General features: G+C 40.5%; 2 protein-coding genes across 2 annotated transcripts; one reads left to right on the top strand and one right to left on the bottom strand.

The window, feature by feature from the left end:
- The first annotated feature begins 3,314 nt into the window (after positions 1–3,314).
- On the top strand, positions 3,315–10,879 carry LOC146470549 (protein DBF4 homolog A-like). The gene is made up of 6 exons (XM_085122651.1): positions 3,315–3,462; positions 4,119–4,249; positions 4,685–4,795; positions 5,646–5,872; positions 7,439–7,828; positions 9,981–10,879. The coding sequence occupies exons 1-6, from the start codon at positions 3,405–3,407 to the stop codon at positions 10,423–10,425; spliced, it is 1,362 nt and encodes a 453-aa protein (XP_084978777.1). The 5' UTR covers positions 3,315–3,404; the 3' UTR covers positions 10,426–10,879.
- A 34-nt stretch (positions 10,880–10,913) lies between these two features.
- On the bottom strand, positions 10,914–14,934 carry LOC146470548 (cytidine and dCMP deaminase domain-containing protein 1-like). The gene has a single exon (XM_085122650.1). The coding sequence runs from the start codon at positions 14,678–14,680 to the stop codon at positions 13,049–13,051; it is 1,632 nt and encodes a 543-aa protein (XP_084978776.1). The 5' UTR covers positions 14,681–14,934; the 3' UTR covers positions 10,914–13,048.
- Positions 14,935–15,671: the final 737 nt, after the last annotated feature.

Raw genomic sequence — 15,671 nt, 5'->3', positions numbered from 1 at the left:
GAATAAACAACTTTTTTTACAAAGGCATAAGGGGGTTAGTTTCTAGAATAACTGCTGGCTGTGTTGGTGAGGAGTAGAAACGGGTGTTAAGCCTTAACAAGAGTGTTGATAACTCGGGTAATTTGGCCACCGTAAAGAGATTAGAGTGCTGACGGTTCGAGTGCTGGGCTTGACGAAGGGCTAACGCTCGAAACGTCAGCACTCGAATCCATTTTAGGATCGCACGATTCTCGGTTGGTGCATCACGACTGCTACTACCTTTAAATAAAGCTCACGACAGCTCGCAGTCTGTTTTCAAAAAAAATTTTCTGGAACCTTTTTGGCGTATTTGCTTGCCTTCTCATGGAACAATCATGACCACTTTCAACTGGGAGGATAATAATAATTAATTAAATAATCAAATAACATTTGCAATCATCATCTCATTCTGTACAACCCATCCTCATTTAGAGTCTGATTTAGAGTCGAGCCATAAATTTGCGTCTAAAACAACAGGACTGGCGAACAGGGCCCAATTGTTCCAAAGTCCGATTAAGCTAATCCTGGATTAAGGTGAACTTTGATTCGAGTAAATTACTAATCAATGAAGACTCTTCAAGAAGGTTTTTGTTCCTCAGTTTTGACTTAGCCTTTTCTTTACTACTGGCTTAAAATTAGCTTTTAAAAACATTTTTAATGAGCGAGATGAAAACCTTGGTTAACTTTTAATCGGGGATTAGTGTTAATGGAGAGATTTAGCTTCGCGTTTACGGCTAACGCCAAACGGGAAACGTCAAGCCGCTGTTTGTTCTAAAATGCATAAACTTGTGTTTCTCGTACTCACTTCTCTCTTTTTCGTGTTTGCTCGATAGCTGTCGTCGACTGGGTGGAGATAAGCTTAAACCAAAAAAGCTTCATTGTTTTTCATCAAAAAGAAAATTTCAGCCTGGCGTTTGCCGTAAACGCGATGCTATGTCTCTCTACCATCGGCTTTCGAACAACCGGGCCCTGCAGGCGTTTAGCAAAAGGGTTAGCTGCTATAAGCAACGCACGCGCAGCTTCCTCACCAAAATGCCTTGCCGATCGTTATGTTCTTCCAAGCCTGGAGAACAGGCGTTATTATTATTATTATTATTATTATTATTATTATTATTATTATTATTATTATTATTATTATTATTATTATTATTATTATTTATCTATTTATTTATTTATTTATTTATTTATTTATTTGGCGTTTTTCGAGCGCAGAGCGCGAGTCACGCGCGTCGTGTGTGACTCGCTCTCCGCGCTTGCCTCCGCTCGCCCGAAAAACGCCAAAAAACAAATAATAACGCCTGTTCTGCAGGCTACGCTCTTCCGTTTTGCGTATGACTGGGACTTGCGCAGAAAGCCAAAAGGTTCTGTAGCCACATATGACCAGCATTGAGTTGGTGGTATAATTAATTTTAATATCTTCATCCGATTTACTCTTTAGTTCACGTCATGTTACTTATGGGAAGAAACCTGTGCACGTGTTAGCACCCATTCCGAATTCCAGACAGCGCTTTGAAACGTTTCGCGGTGCAAAAGTTTGCGACAGCAAGTTTGGTGTTATTTGTTTTGATTTTGTTGTTTGTTTGTTTGTTTTAACAAGGGCGGCAATTTGTAGTCTGACGACTGACAAAGCTGCGGCTGTCGGAAGGTAACGCGACAAAGCAAATTTCCGAGCCAATTTCACGCCGACAAAACTGCACGAAAGTTGAGCTTTCACCAACGGCCTTAAAGGGAGAGCATTGTTATTGGCCACACAAAACCTTTGAGAGTGGACATTATTATCCAAGCTGGTTCCCAATGTCGGAAGCGGGAATTAAACCTTCTTCTAGTTTCTTCTGCTACTAGCGCCAATGGTCGCGCTAATGCCTTTAAGAATCGAGCCGATAACCCTTCTTCATAACTGCCGGCTGTGTGGCTTGGGCCCCGCCGATGTTCATTCTGATATTCGTCTTACAAAAATCATGTAACATGGGGTGCTAAACGCTCCAACATTAATGGATCAACAAATTAGGTATTTTTGCGCAGTTTATGACAACTCAGCAAATCTTAGGGAGGGCTATTAAAATTCAAAAAGAAAATTGGTGGTAATCAGCCATTTTTCAGCGATATTTAAAGGGGAAGTGTCATAATGTTTTTGACCTCTTTTCTTAAAAATGGTGAAATAAGACCTTTACTTAGCTGCAAAGTAATTCTAGAACAAGAGGAGGAAAGAAATCAACTCAATTTTTGACAGGAACATTCTTGATCTGTTCTAGCGCATTTTGTAAACAAAAATGCGAGAACTTGAAAAAAATTAGCCTAACATTTTTCAAATTCCAATTCATTCCGACCTACTCCGTCTCTGACTAGAGGCACTAATCGACAGTTTTGTTGTTTCACTGGGGTGATAATTCATAACAAAACTAGACAATTATTTTCTTGTTTCTGTTGACAGACAAACGTTTTGGGGTTTTCAAATGACATCAAATTCTGATGATACTTCCCCTTTAAGTAACAATAATTCTAAAAAGCTGTAAAATAAAATTAATATATGAAAGTTTTCTCCAAAATAAAATTTAATTATCTCTTAAAAATGGCGTGGTTACGCCTAATTTTTTTTTTTCGGATTTCATTAACACTTGTTAAGGCCTGTTAAAAAACCGCGCAAAAATATATTCGTTAAAGAAGGCACCCGCCTAAAGAAAACCCAGTTTCTCGGACCATTCCGAGATGCGCAGAATGCATGCGCTGTGGCGAAAGGAGGCATTGTCCTTAAAGGGAAGGATTCCACAAATTATGTATTTACTCCTCATGCGTCGCACGTTTGACTGCTGTAAAGTACACAATACTTTTCAGGTAGAGTACCGTCTACCGGCAATCGCTGTTTTCCCCTACAACTGTCAATCGTGAAGAACCCGCGAGTATACATACATCAAAGCCGCTTGCTGCAGCGGCAGGCGATTTTGGCTAAGGGAGACTGTCCTTAGTCTACGCTTCAGACCACGATGGGATACTCGCGGGTAAGACTTCTTAATGTTGTAGAATGATGAAGTGGTCACTCTTTCGGCGAAAGAATGGGAATCGGCGCTCCTGAATGGCCAAACCCAGGACCTTCGGTATGACCCGAGACCCCTTTCTGTCATTTACCTTTTCGACTTTTGTTTATTCTTCTCGCCGGTAACATCACAAGTGTTTTCAACTGTTTATTTTTTACGTTGAATTAGATGGTAATGGCGGCCGACAGACTAAAGCGTGCGCTAATTGCCGCTAATCATGACGTGACAAACATCAATTATCGGTCACGTGAATTCATTTATTTATGGGAGCTGCTTGAAAGTAAACAATTCAGATTTCAAATATAATTGGTTAACTGCACATGATGAAGAAGGGGCAGGAAAAGTGAAAAAATAATGAGTTCTGGATCAAAAGGAAATAGAAGTACAAAGCTCAACGGAAGCAGGAACAAAAGTAGGTGTACAGCTTCAGTTTTAATAGTGATCTATATCACCGCTTACTTGAGTGGAAAAGACTGAAAGAAAAAAAAAACTGAGAAATTGTGGATGGATTTTCATGGGCTCTCCTCGGCACTGTACGGCATAAGTATGATTTCAAACACCAAAAGTATCTAACAGTAGAAACTGCTGTAATCGCAAAGTTATTTTCAAAAGAAAACAGACCATTTGCTATTCTGTTTAATTTCTTGGACAGTTATACCGGAACGATCATATAGAATTCCTAAAACATCCTGCCCAGTAATTCCCTTTTGCTTTCTCTTAACGTTGACTTAAGCCAAACATTACGAAGGATGGTTTGGGCGGAAAACGAGTAAAGAGCGAAGCAACTAATCTCTAAACCCGCGAGCACGGTGTAACATTTAAGTTTCTCTTCCCCTCTCTCCTCTCTATTTACCTATGCCTTATAAGTTCCATATGATGAGTGTTTCAGAAGTGAACTTGCAATAGCGAAACTCTATTTGCCATAATATTTCAGTCATTTTCTTCACACCACTTCAGAATGAATTAATTGGCACAAGAAATCATAGCCTAGTTTGCCGCGTGAATAATCTTACGGTACTCGTGTTTTTCTAAGCCATATGATCTATAGTTTTTCTCCCTTTCTCTTAGCTCCAGAGACTCGTAGTCGTCGCCGATTACAGTTCGCTGCTACTCCGCTTCAAGGGAAGTCGTTTTTCCTACACGTGCAGTCCGCTGTGAAAGCGCGGGAACTGGAGAAGAAGCTGAAAGACTTAGGAGGGGTGAGTACAGGAACTAGGCCTTATTCTAGTAGTGAGGGGTTGGGGCATCAAGTACTAAGGAGTGAGTGTATATAGTTGAGTTCATTCTTGTGGGGAGGGCTGAGTGCAAACATTTGAGCTTACTTCACGGTAGGTCCTTAGTTGGCGAAGGTAACGTTTTACTCGAGAATCAGTTCCCTCTAAGACTTCGCTTTTGAGTGCTTTTGGAATGTGTTTCTACACTTACGATAGAACATCACTTGGCCACTGGCATCACAACAGCGTTATTCAGTAGACAATATTAAATCAATGCAATGTTAACTATTTGTTACAAAGAGGCAACACGAGGACTCGCCAGTAATTACGATTTGCAAACCAAAAAACATAAGTAAACGAAGCAGGCAGAGTTTGATTTTAAGGTGTACAAACGTGGAATTAAGTACCTTTTCCCTGTAGGTGGTGGAGAAATTCTTGAGCAAGGAATTGTCGTGTGTAATCACAGATCAGCCAACGGGATCCAATCGAAGTAAAGAAGCTGCCAGCCTTACTCTATCCGGAACTCGAGGGGTAAGTGCTTCTTGGAAAGCGCGGTAAACATTCTAATACGAGAAACTCGTCTATACACTTGCTTACCGTATTCCGGTCTGAACGGGTGGGCTACATTGGTCCGTTTGCAAATGGTATGTCTTTTCCTGCACACACTCCTTTTCAAAATTGGGTTGGGTTGGTACGAGCTAGGTAACTTATTAAAGCCACTGACAGGATTTATCCTAATGCCTATTAAAGTTCGCAAAAATCATGCAAAAAGTGCCCAATTGAATTGTTTCTCGATGGTCGGTGATATCTGAGGTAAAGCTGAGGTATATAAGTATATAACCTCAAAACAAATAAAACAGCTGTATCACTACAAACGCAAACAATGACCCTAAGAATATCTTCGTCGACAAATATCGGAAGACATTTTAAATGCCCCTAACAGTTCCTTTCTCCGGATCGATTAATATCAATCGCCATCCAATTTTTAAGATTAGCAATGTCCAGTCCGCGAAATGTTAATAGTGAGCTTACACAACAGGACGGCTGAGGGAGGGGGAAGGTGTAATATCCTTGTGTGACCAACGTGACATCTTAGTACCTTTACCTTTGTAGGCGATTTTTGACTAAAACTGGTGTTCTCTCATCTCTGACAACCTGAAAACCACGAGCGGTAGGAATGCTACAATCTAGAGTCATGAAAACTTGGCCGTCACGTTGGTCACACAAGGACAATTTGCCGTCCCACCACATTAGCCGTCCTGTTGCATAAACTCGCTAATAACGAAATTGAAATCACACACGAAAATAAAAGGCGTTACGACGTTGAATTTTAATTTGATTGCGGGAACTCAAGATGACAATTCTTTTTTTTTTTTTCTAGCAATCTCGAGCCCAGACGATACTTCAGAAGTCCGTCGGAAAACACAAGCAACCAGCCAAGAGTACAGATGTCGTAACCAATGCAGAGAAGTGGGGAGTACAGGTCAAACCGGTTGAGCAAGTTTTAAAATGGATAGATGCACAGAAGAAACACCAAGCTACTGCCAAATCAACATGCCGCGTCTGTAGCCTTAAAGGTGCATTCCTTAAAGTGGAAGATCACAGCCGGTAAGAGACTAATTAATGACTCTGAGATTAGTTTTATAAGAAGGAAATAACCAGTTTCCCCTCTGAATAGCTAATCCTAGCATTACGTGGTAATAAAGCTAACGCTGCTACCTTTGCTGACTAAATTTTAGCGTCAAATCACGAGCCAAGGATCGTATCAAATGAATCTTTTGAAAAATTGCTTTTCTCGTCTTTGTTAATAAACCTCTGATATCTGACTCCAGTGATACCCAAAAATACGACACAACTCATACATTTTTAGAAATGAAAGTACCGATTCTGATCCTGTCCACGCTACGCGCCTCGTTGGCTATCTATCATCTCGTACACCATAGAAAATTGCCGTCGATTTGTCAAGTAACGCGGCCTCAAGCGCGGGAAAATGCGTGCGAGCACCAGAAGTCATGCTTGGTTTATTAAAGTTGACTTCTCGTTGGTGGACAAAGTGGGGCGAGCTTAGCTAACCATTCACAGAGCAAACTGAAACAACACCAAAGCAAAATATGCATGTTACTTTCTACACTCATTTGAAAACCGTTCTAAAAGAATTAACTTCGTCCTAAGTTCTTTCTTACAATGCAGAATTCACAAATTCCTGGATAGTAGGGCGGGACCCACATGCTAGATAACAAGGGCAGATCTAGATGGTACAAGGCGGAGACAGTTTAATAGGCCATTTCCGATTTGCTTTGAACCTCATTATGAAAGCGAGGCTGAGTGCAAAACTTTTCGTATGAAAATTATTTTTGTTTGCATATGAATGAAAACTAATGAAAAATGAAAAATGAATGAAAAACTCTGCACTTAGCCTCGCTTCCATAATGAGGTTCAAAGCAACTCGGGAATGGTCTATTTTTGTCTTGCTTGCAGGTTGGGAAGTTGGGTGGGGAGGGAGTGGTTTGCTATGCATGACTGCCCTATGTTCAGTAACAATCCGCATGTTAATAATCAGGGCCACCCGACAGAATGATTTAAACAAAATACTTAAATGTTGATGCCTGCGTTCTCAGATCGTTTTCTGCCTTTCTAAAGGCATATGTGTCTAAGCAAATGCAGTTTAATCTGTTCGGATGCTTTAATTCAAAATTTAAGTCGCCTAAACTTTCAGGGAATAGAATGTTATTCACCGAACTTACCAGCTGAAGGTGACTTTACCATGAAAATGCTAGCTAACCTTTTTTCGCGTTTTAACGACATATTTGCCTCTTCGAAAACGAAAGGAATTTATCGTTTTCTAATGTTACAAATTTTGAGCTGACAATTTGCAGAAGAAAACTGCGTCTTTTTTAAGGACAAAAATCAAATTTCTGAGGCGATTTAGGCCATCCGAACACTGATATTCACCTAAATGAACCGTAGAGTGCTCCTGCATAATTTGTGAGGGAGCATGGCCCTAAGTTTCTCTAAAGTTTCTTGTGCTTTCTGCAATTACATGCAGAGACAAGGATTTTGGATCGCTTGATATGGTCTGATACAAGAAGCGTACATTATAAGTACCTCTTTTAGTATTTGTAATTTTAGATCAATTGATCCCGCAACAATCCGTTTTAACTGATCTCTCTACAGACAATACAAACCGCTGGTTAAAGAACTGCGTGTCTGGCCTCAGCTCAACCTCGATGCTGCACCTGGTTTCTCACCATTTGATGAGCCAGTGAGCATGCGTACAAGATCCCGAAGTTCATCTAAAAGTCCAAGCAGAGGCGCCAATCGAGCAGCCAATCAGCTATCAAGTGGAAGTGCGAACAAGAAGGGCTACTGTGAACTTTGCGAGGCTAACTATGTCGGGATGAAGAAACATGTGATCAGCAAACAACACAAGCTGGTTGCCTCGCGGGAAGATACGTATGCTGAACTGGACAGACTGATTGGAAGGGGAAAGAGTTTGAAGGAGTTTGAGGATGAAAGAATTAGGGAAAGAACCTCTAATTCTTCGATGACACAGATACAAACAAGGTAGGCTGTAAACTTATATAGCTAACAAGTGCAACGCAAGCGATTGGCTGACGTAGAGAGTTTAAAATACGTTTGGGGAGACACGGATGAGACGAAATCTCTGATGCAGTATATTTAAGATTTCGAGGGAGGGATGCGGGCTGAAAAACTATTAGGCCATGGGATATGATATATATTTTGTAGGCCGGATATTAGGGCGGAGAAACGAGATCACAAGACTAACGTGGGTGTAGAAAACGGCTGGAAATTAATCAAGCCCACTGCACCGCGCACATACAGCAATGGGACATGCCAAAGTGTCCGTATTATTCGGGTGTCCGCATTAAGCGGAAAAAACGTCACGGACACACGTTTCACTATACGACCCCTATACATACATGTCACAAGAAAGTGAAAGATCTGTCTGATCTTTATCTGACGTCCACAGAGAATGTTTAAACAATACTCTAAGGAATTACGTAAAAACACTTTTAAATTGTAATATTATTTAGCATTGTTAACTGGGTCTGGTTTCTTTGTTCTTCGTTGCTCCTTTTTTATAAAAATTACCTGTAAATAGTTACTAGAGGTTAACTCGAAAACCTTACGGTTCCTTTAGCCTCTAGGCTCCAACTACCTAAATTACTTTTCTTATTATTCTCCGGCTTTAATTAACCTGTGATGTATATAACGATCCTCTATAACTGGTTTAAGTGTGAGTTAATAAATATTGTTGTTGTTGTTGCTATTTTGTAATAGAATCGTATTAAACCGTAGAAATCTGTCAAAAATAGAACTGTGTACAATGACTACAATCTGCACATAATTGTGACGATGAAAATAGAGTGTGCAGATAGTGCCAGAAAACCAGTGTCCGTAAATCGAGGTTCACGATGTACAAGATTTTGTCACTCGGGACACAGAAAAGTGTCCGCTGTCCGTATTAACCGGTGTTAATTTTAGAGAAAATATATGAGCTTTTCGTCGGGACAAACGAAACTGTCCGTTATATCCGGGTGTCCGTATTAAGCGGGTGTCCGTAGAGGGGGATTCCATTGTACTAGGTTATCACAAAAAACAACAACCACCTCTGGTACCGTGGGTAGCCTACTATTGGCAAGAGTGACTGAAAAACTGGTTCCACCATCTCTGTATCAATCACAGAAAACACGCTGTAGTCAACTGGCGACTGGCCTTGTGAGCGTTTCCCCGCACTTGGCACTGGGTGCCAAATAACGGTATTAAATAGTAATGGGGATGGTGTACCTGTTGTGGTAGGTGACGTTCAGGGTCCGGTTGTTTAAAGAGCGGATAACGTTATCAAGTGGATAAATCGTATCCATCGGATAAAATGTATACTCCATCAACTGGATAAAGGTATCCACTCTTTGAACAAACGGGGCGAGATGCTGCCGTTGGCTGCTTTGGTTTTGGTTCAGTGGTTAAAGGGCAATTACCAGGAGGTACACAATACTCAGTTCATAGAAACCTTTTTAGGAGAATATTGAGAATTAATATTAGACGGTAGATCATTCAGCACGATTTAAGGGGAAGCCTTTCAATCGAGTAACTGAGTTAAAACAAGAGACCTCATAGTCTCTTGGTTAAGAATTGGTTCATGCTTAGCGTGCATATATCGAGTTATGGATGCACGCAGGAAGTTTGGAGAGCACGAGAGAAGCGTAAGAGTTCGCCGAGAGCAACTCTAGCTTCTTGAGTGCTCCTCAAACTTCCTGCGTGCATCCATAACTCGATATGCGCACAGCTAAAAGCATGAACCAATTCTTTTATAACATAGTGAAAATAAAGTAAATGATTCTTGGAAAACAGGTTGTGTTCCCGATTAATTGCGAAATTCTCTGTACAAAAAAAAGGCGAAAATGGTTTCTCATATCGGTTTAATCTTCAACGTTTCATCAAGCTTCAAGCTCTTATAAATATACATTTTTTATGCTGTTGTCTCTGTGTAAAAGTTTTTTAATAACACAGCGCGCGCATCCTTCGCCCATCTGACTTGCACACGTCATCGGATGGACGCACGGCCGTGCGTATGTTGAGAAATGTACTATGATGACGCCAATAGGAATTAGACTAGGATGCACGCGCGCTATGTTATAATTAAAATGAGTTGGAGTAAAGTACTAATGAACTATTTACCGAATTACACCCTTAGGTCACGATCAAGAAGCAGGTCTCCAGTCGCTGTTAAATCAACTCCTCAGAAAAGCAAAAACACACCAAGAAAACCTACATCTTCGCCACGACGAAGCAGCCGAAAAACACCAAGCAGAAAGTCGCGAACCCCGTCTCCTGGTCGAAAGACTCCGAGCAGACGGTCGGGAACTTCCTCTCCTGCACGAACAAGCCCGAGTTCCCGTCGAAAGGCTTCGAAGACAGTAACACCAATCAAACTCATCCGGTTTCAAGATGATCAATACTCGGTTGTCAAATCTACAGCAAAGAAGCGTCGCCGCAATGAATCAGACAATGATATCAGTCACAAACCGAAACGAAAAAGGACCGATCGATACTCGATCGTCGAAGCCACGCCAATGAGGATTCGACTACGACGCAGTAAGCGGAAGGCTTCGTCCACACCAAGAGGGCGCTCGTCATAGCGGCTCAATATCAAAAGTTTCAAGGATTGCAAAACTGCTTGTTTTGGCGAACACTCTGAAATGCGGACTTAAAATGCTCATATAGCATCAAACCTTTTCTCGACCAGCAACAACTAACCCTTGTCTAAAAAGATTAAAGTTAAGCTTATTACGAATAGTCAAACTGTCAGAATTTGAAATTTCTGCAAAAAGAAATTAAGAAAGTTTTTCTTATATAATCAAAAATAAAAAAGGGTTTCCTAGAGTCTACACGCAAGGAAAAAGCTTTTTCCGGCAAATTAGTTTAAACCGAAAACTTGTAACTTAAGATCTTTCCAGGAAATATATTTTAGGATTTAAAGACCTGTGATCATTTTCAAATACTTTAGAAATCTCTTACAAAATACATTTTATTAATATGATCAAAAGCTGCACACACAACCGTATATTAAAGTCCTGAGTGCCATAACCATTAAGAATGCATTGTTGAGTCTTGAATGAACACTGTATGATTAAAAAGTACTAGTTTAATGCAATAAAAATCTCACTCAAAAATGATTGTTCTTCTAGCATACAATAAAAATTACCACCCTATTTACAGAAATAAATACCAGATTGAATGGATCTGAAATTCATTCGAAAAATGCTCAACACTTTTCGTCCCAAAAGCTTCCAGCAATAATTCCAACAAAGTCCCTGAAAAGCCTTAGTTACTTGGTGTGTTTTTATGTGTTCGTTCACTTCCCAGAGCTCTTGGAAGCTGTTTCGCATTGTACATTATTTTTCAGCCAAACTTGAGATCAATACCAACCACATTATAAATAATTATTGATTTGGGCACCTGTTGCGAAAACCAGAACCGTCAAACATTCAAACACCCAGAGTTGTATAAGCCCAGAAAAAAGTTTATCTAAAACACTTAAAACTGCATTTCACTCTTCATAACACGCCCACACCACCTAACACCTACTACTCCCACCACATATAAACAGCATCAAAATTCTCCTCACCAATCCCCAACCACTTTTTGTGATACAGGTTGGGAGAATTACACTGCATCAGATTAAGATCAAGCCAGGTGCGATCAGCTCCTTTGCTTTACGACCATGATGTTTGATCAAGGAGAAATGAGAAGCTGATCAGTATGTTCTTGTCAGATTTATATCCACCCCTAACAAGTGACACAAATGGTACTTAAAGTGTATATGGCAGAAATGTTTTTATTTGGCTGCTTGATCAAACCTTCATGTAGTTCTTGTAAGAAAATCGAAAAAAATTCCCTGTCAATTTTTATTTCTTGGGTTTGAGACGTATAAAAACGTAAAATTTCACTTCCACTCAGGATAAATACCATGCAAGACAGGAAACTGGGGATAGTAAAGCATTGACGTCAATACAGAATAACTAGTTTCACCATTTCTCTGTTCCTCGGTTGTTTTTCATGTGCAAAGGAAGAAAACTATGTGGACGAAATTATGACTGGGAATGTTGAATGCTCATAATGAAACAATTGAGGAATAGAGAAACCGCAAAAAATAGTGATCCTGTATTGATGTCACAGCTATACTATCCCCAGTCTCCCATCTTGCATGGAAAAGAAATTCCACAATTTTGTATGCCTCAAATGTAAGGAAGAAAATTTTATAAGTGGAAAAAATTTAAAATACTTTTTTTTTCTTTCATACAAGAATGTCATGAAGATATGATCACGCAAATAAAAGATGCTGTCATATACACTATAATAGCTATTGTGAAGTATATGTTACACCTGCATTATTCCTCTCAATCAACGTCAACCTGAACCAGTGTGACTGCAACTCTCTTGCGTAGCACCCATCACATGCAATTGAAGGTTTTGGGCAAGGGGCGTTTGTAAGTGCGTTTTTGCCTTAAAATCAAAATTGCTCCTAATATTAAGCCCCACATTGACACAGAGACTGGTTGTCATGTAAGAAATTTAGGTGCTAAAGAGGTACTGATGCTCAACTGATTTCTTTTGTATACTATCTAGACTGAATCAAGTCAAGCAAAATCAGTCACGGGTCAGTATCTCCTTTGGGTAAGTCACTTACATTTTGTGCAAAAGTGACAAGCTATTAATATTATTGTCTACTTAGCATTTTAATTAAAAGGGATTTGCTGAAGCAAAGACATGCAAAAATTACAAGATGACTCCGAAACGTCGAGCCTTAAATCTCTCTGTAATTTTTGCATGACTTAGCATTTTGCTCAAAAATTAAATATGCAACTATGGTAAGTTTGTGACATGACAACCTGTCTCTGCGCCAACATAGCGCTTTAATTTGAGGCAATTTTGATTTTTAGGCAAAATTGCACTTGCGCCTATCTTGCCAAAACCCCCTCAATTGTTACCACCACAACCTCCATTCCACCATTCCAACACACCTAATCCTCTCCCCCACAATTTTTCTCGCCCACCCTCCCTCTCCCTGATTAACAGGCTGCCACACCCACAACTGACAAAAAATCTCTACTGTCAAAGGCTTATTCGTGATCCCATTCACAAAGTTCTATCTATCAGACCACATGCTGAACACACCACACACCACACCGCATCACTGCAACTCACTCTATGAACATTGATTCTACATTAGCAGTCCCCAGTTAAGGTAATACACGATTATCAGGCTGAGTCTAGTTCACTGCATTCTTCCTGTGTAGTTAGAGAAAAATGGCTTTCAAAACCATTTATCCGGGCATGTGCAATACTCTTTTGAATAAAACTGTACCTCAGGAAATTGGAATTCCTCTTTCGAGTGTCCCGTGGGAAAACAACATTCTTGATCCCTGCTTTTAAAATAAGAGGAGCACACTCATCACAAGGTGTTTTGCTGACAAACATAGTGCTGGAGATATCGCTGATGTTCCGGGTGTTTCTGCTGAGGATTGCTGCTTGTTCAGCATGGATTGAGAAAGCATACTTCCTTGTTAAAGATGGACCATCTGCGTGGGATGCTCTCGGAAAATCTCCATAGCCAGCTTTTGAGGGATAGCCATTCCAAGAGGCAGATACTATCTGGTTGCGTTGCAAAATGACTGCACCAACTCCCCTTTTGGGATCATTTGAACACTGAGCCAGAATGTTTGCCATTCTCGACATGTGCCGAGCTAATTCCTGCCAGTGTGGGTTAAATGGCTCGGGAATGGATGGAGCCATAAAGGTGGCCATGTTGTCATGGTTGCAGCCTGTGCTGGTTTTAACAATATCTGGTTTACTTTCATTACACTGGTAGAAGTTAACAGAATCTGGCAAGTCTCCATGTGTGACTCTCGCAAGCCATTCCAGCATAACATCAATGGAATGATCTACTTGTTGTTTGCAGTCATTATACTCTGGCCACTTAAGTCCCTGAACAATTCTGCTCTTCCACTGGTCAGTCCAGTAACAACTTGACAGTGTTAACAGGAAGTTAGCATGGCTTAGCTTATTGGGGGCATATGGTGAACTCTTTAACTCAATCTCTGATAAGATTGTTTTATGAATGTTTGGAACATGAATTGACTGGCCAATCTCACTCATTCTGATCAGTTTCTCAACTTTTTCTATGTCATCTTCATTTGGATTTTCCGGTTCAAACGGTAGATAACACACTCTTGAAATCCCGGCTTGAATCATAAGTTTAGTGCAAACAGAGCAGGGTTTCCGCGAAGCGTAAACTACACTATTGGCGGCGAGGTCGCTGAAGTCAATCAACAAACTTGTCACGCCATGTACATTGTCACGCGAGCAGTTGATAGCTACAATATTGTCCGAAATATCAACCATAACCGCGCCAATCTTGTTCACTCTTGAGCTACAACATTTTGATGGCCATTTCTCTTCATCTACATAATCTGCTTCAGCAAAATTGGGCATTGTTTTGTCACAATAGCCGGCATCGTCCTTGCTTGAACCCATCGACCTGTCTGAACCCATAACTGACCCATTTTCTACGTGATTGGAAACTGAATTTCTTTCGCCCAAACCATCACAATCTTCCGACTTGATCTTATTCTTGATGGAGGAGTTATTTCTCTTCGATCTCTTTCGCAAAGGACCGTTTTCTTGAACAACATCCGAACGAGAATGCTTGTTGTACACGTTGATCGAATTCACAACATCCCTAGCACAGCCGCCCAGTTCGAAACTTTCGAAATCGCAAACAGATGTGGTCGCTAAAGGACATTCTTCCATCCACAACGCTAAGCACGAATACAGATCCGTTTTGCTTATGGTGTTAACAAATTTCGCGAAGCTAGGAGTCCCTGGATTCATTTTGAACAGGCGGTTCTAGTTCACTAATAAAAAAACAGTCAAGGGTAGAGTCCACCAGCAACCTTTTCACAAGCCGCTACATTTCAGTTGCTTGGGTCCTTACACTTATTCTTCGAAGAAAGTTCATACATACCAGCATTCATACGAACAGAACATCTTGTAGGAAAGCGCACACAGAAGTGGGCCAGACTAACAACTCGTATGAAAAACAAAGAAAATATATTAATAAGTACAGTTACGCCACAATATACAACAAGCACATGTAAAGACTAGTCATGACGTCACAATGTGTAACGCAAAACGCGCATGTCGGCCAGCCTAAACCGCGTCACCGGCTACCATACAGCTGAGAAAATACCGACAATTCCTAAACAGTCTTCCTAAACCCTACTTCATCCCTGTATATCAGACTCTTTCTGTAGACTATCTGATTTATCTCGTCCACGTTGCCTGAGTGACTGCTACTCAAATGTGAATGCAATTCTGTCAACATAAATGGGTCTAAATGGTGCAAAAATATAAACGTCTGTAACATAATTGAAATCCCCAAAAATATATGCAATCAGGGTGTTCGAAAATATGAACGATCCACAATAATTTCGGTTTGAATGCCAAGAACATGATGAAATTTTCCCTGAATATAAAAACTTGATGTGTTCCCCAGTTTACCGTTACGCACAAGCTCTTACGTGATAAAAAAGCTAGGATTACGTAAGTAGATACGGCAGCGAATTTTCTTTATCTAGATAAATAAACTAGCATTTCTGATGTAGATTTAATATATTCAACACTCTACGTTTGGAATGAGCGTCCTGAAGTTTTTAAACTGGAGCTACAAACCATCAAAGGCTGAATTCTGGCCCGGGGGGGGGGGGGGGTACTCCCTTATTTGGGCTATATAGGCATGTGCGGCCCCAAAGGGTATGGTTTTTCAGCCACTTGGTCATAAATAGGGTATCGATTTTAGCCATTTTGCCGCCATTTTGTAATA

The sequence above is a fragment of the Pavona decussata genome, unplaced genomic scaffold (assembly GCF_977016875.1).
Source record: "Pavona decussata unplaced genomic scaffold, jaPavDecu1.1 SCAFFOLD_114, whole genome shotgun sequence".
NCBI lineage: Eukaryota > Metazoa > Cnidaria > Anthozoa > Scleractinia > Agariciidae > Pavona > Pavona decussata.
This window is presented reverse-complemented; position numbering and strand designations above follow the sequence as displayed.

What these genes read in the sequence shown, in the direction of transcription:
- LOC146470549 (XM_085122651.1), top strand. Translation starts at nt 3,405, where the DNA reads ATGAGTTCTGGATCAAAAGGAAATAGAAGTACAAAGCTCAACGGAAGC. An exon ending in AGCTGAAAGACTTAGGAGGG is followed by an intron (nt 4,250 to 4,684) that starts GTGAGTACAGGA and finishes TTTTCCCTGTAG; the next exon opens with GTGGTGGAGAAATTCTTGAG. An exon ending in ATGACACAGATACAAACAAG is followed by an intron (nt 7,829 to 9,980) that starts GTAGGCTGTAAA and finishes TTACACCCTTAG; the next exon opens with GTCACGATCAAGAAGCAGGT.
- LOC146470548 (XM_085122650.1), bottom strand. Translation starts at nt 14,680, where the DNA reads ATGAATCCAGGGACTCCTAGCTTCGCGAAATTTGTTAACACCATAAGC.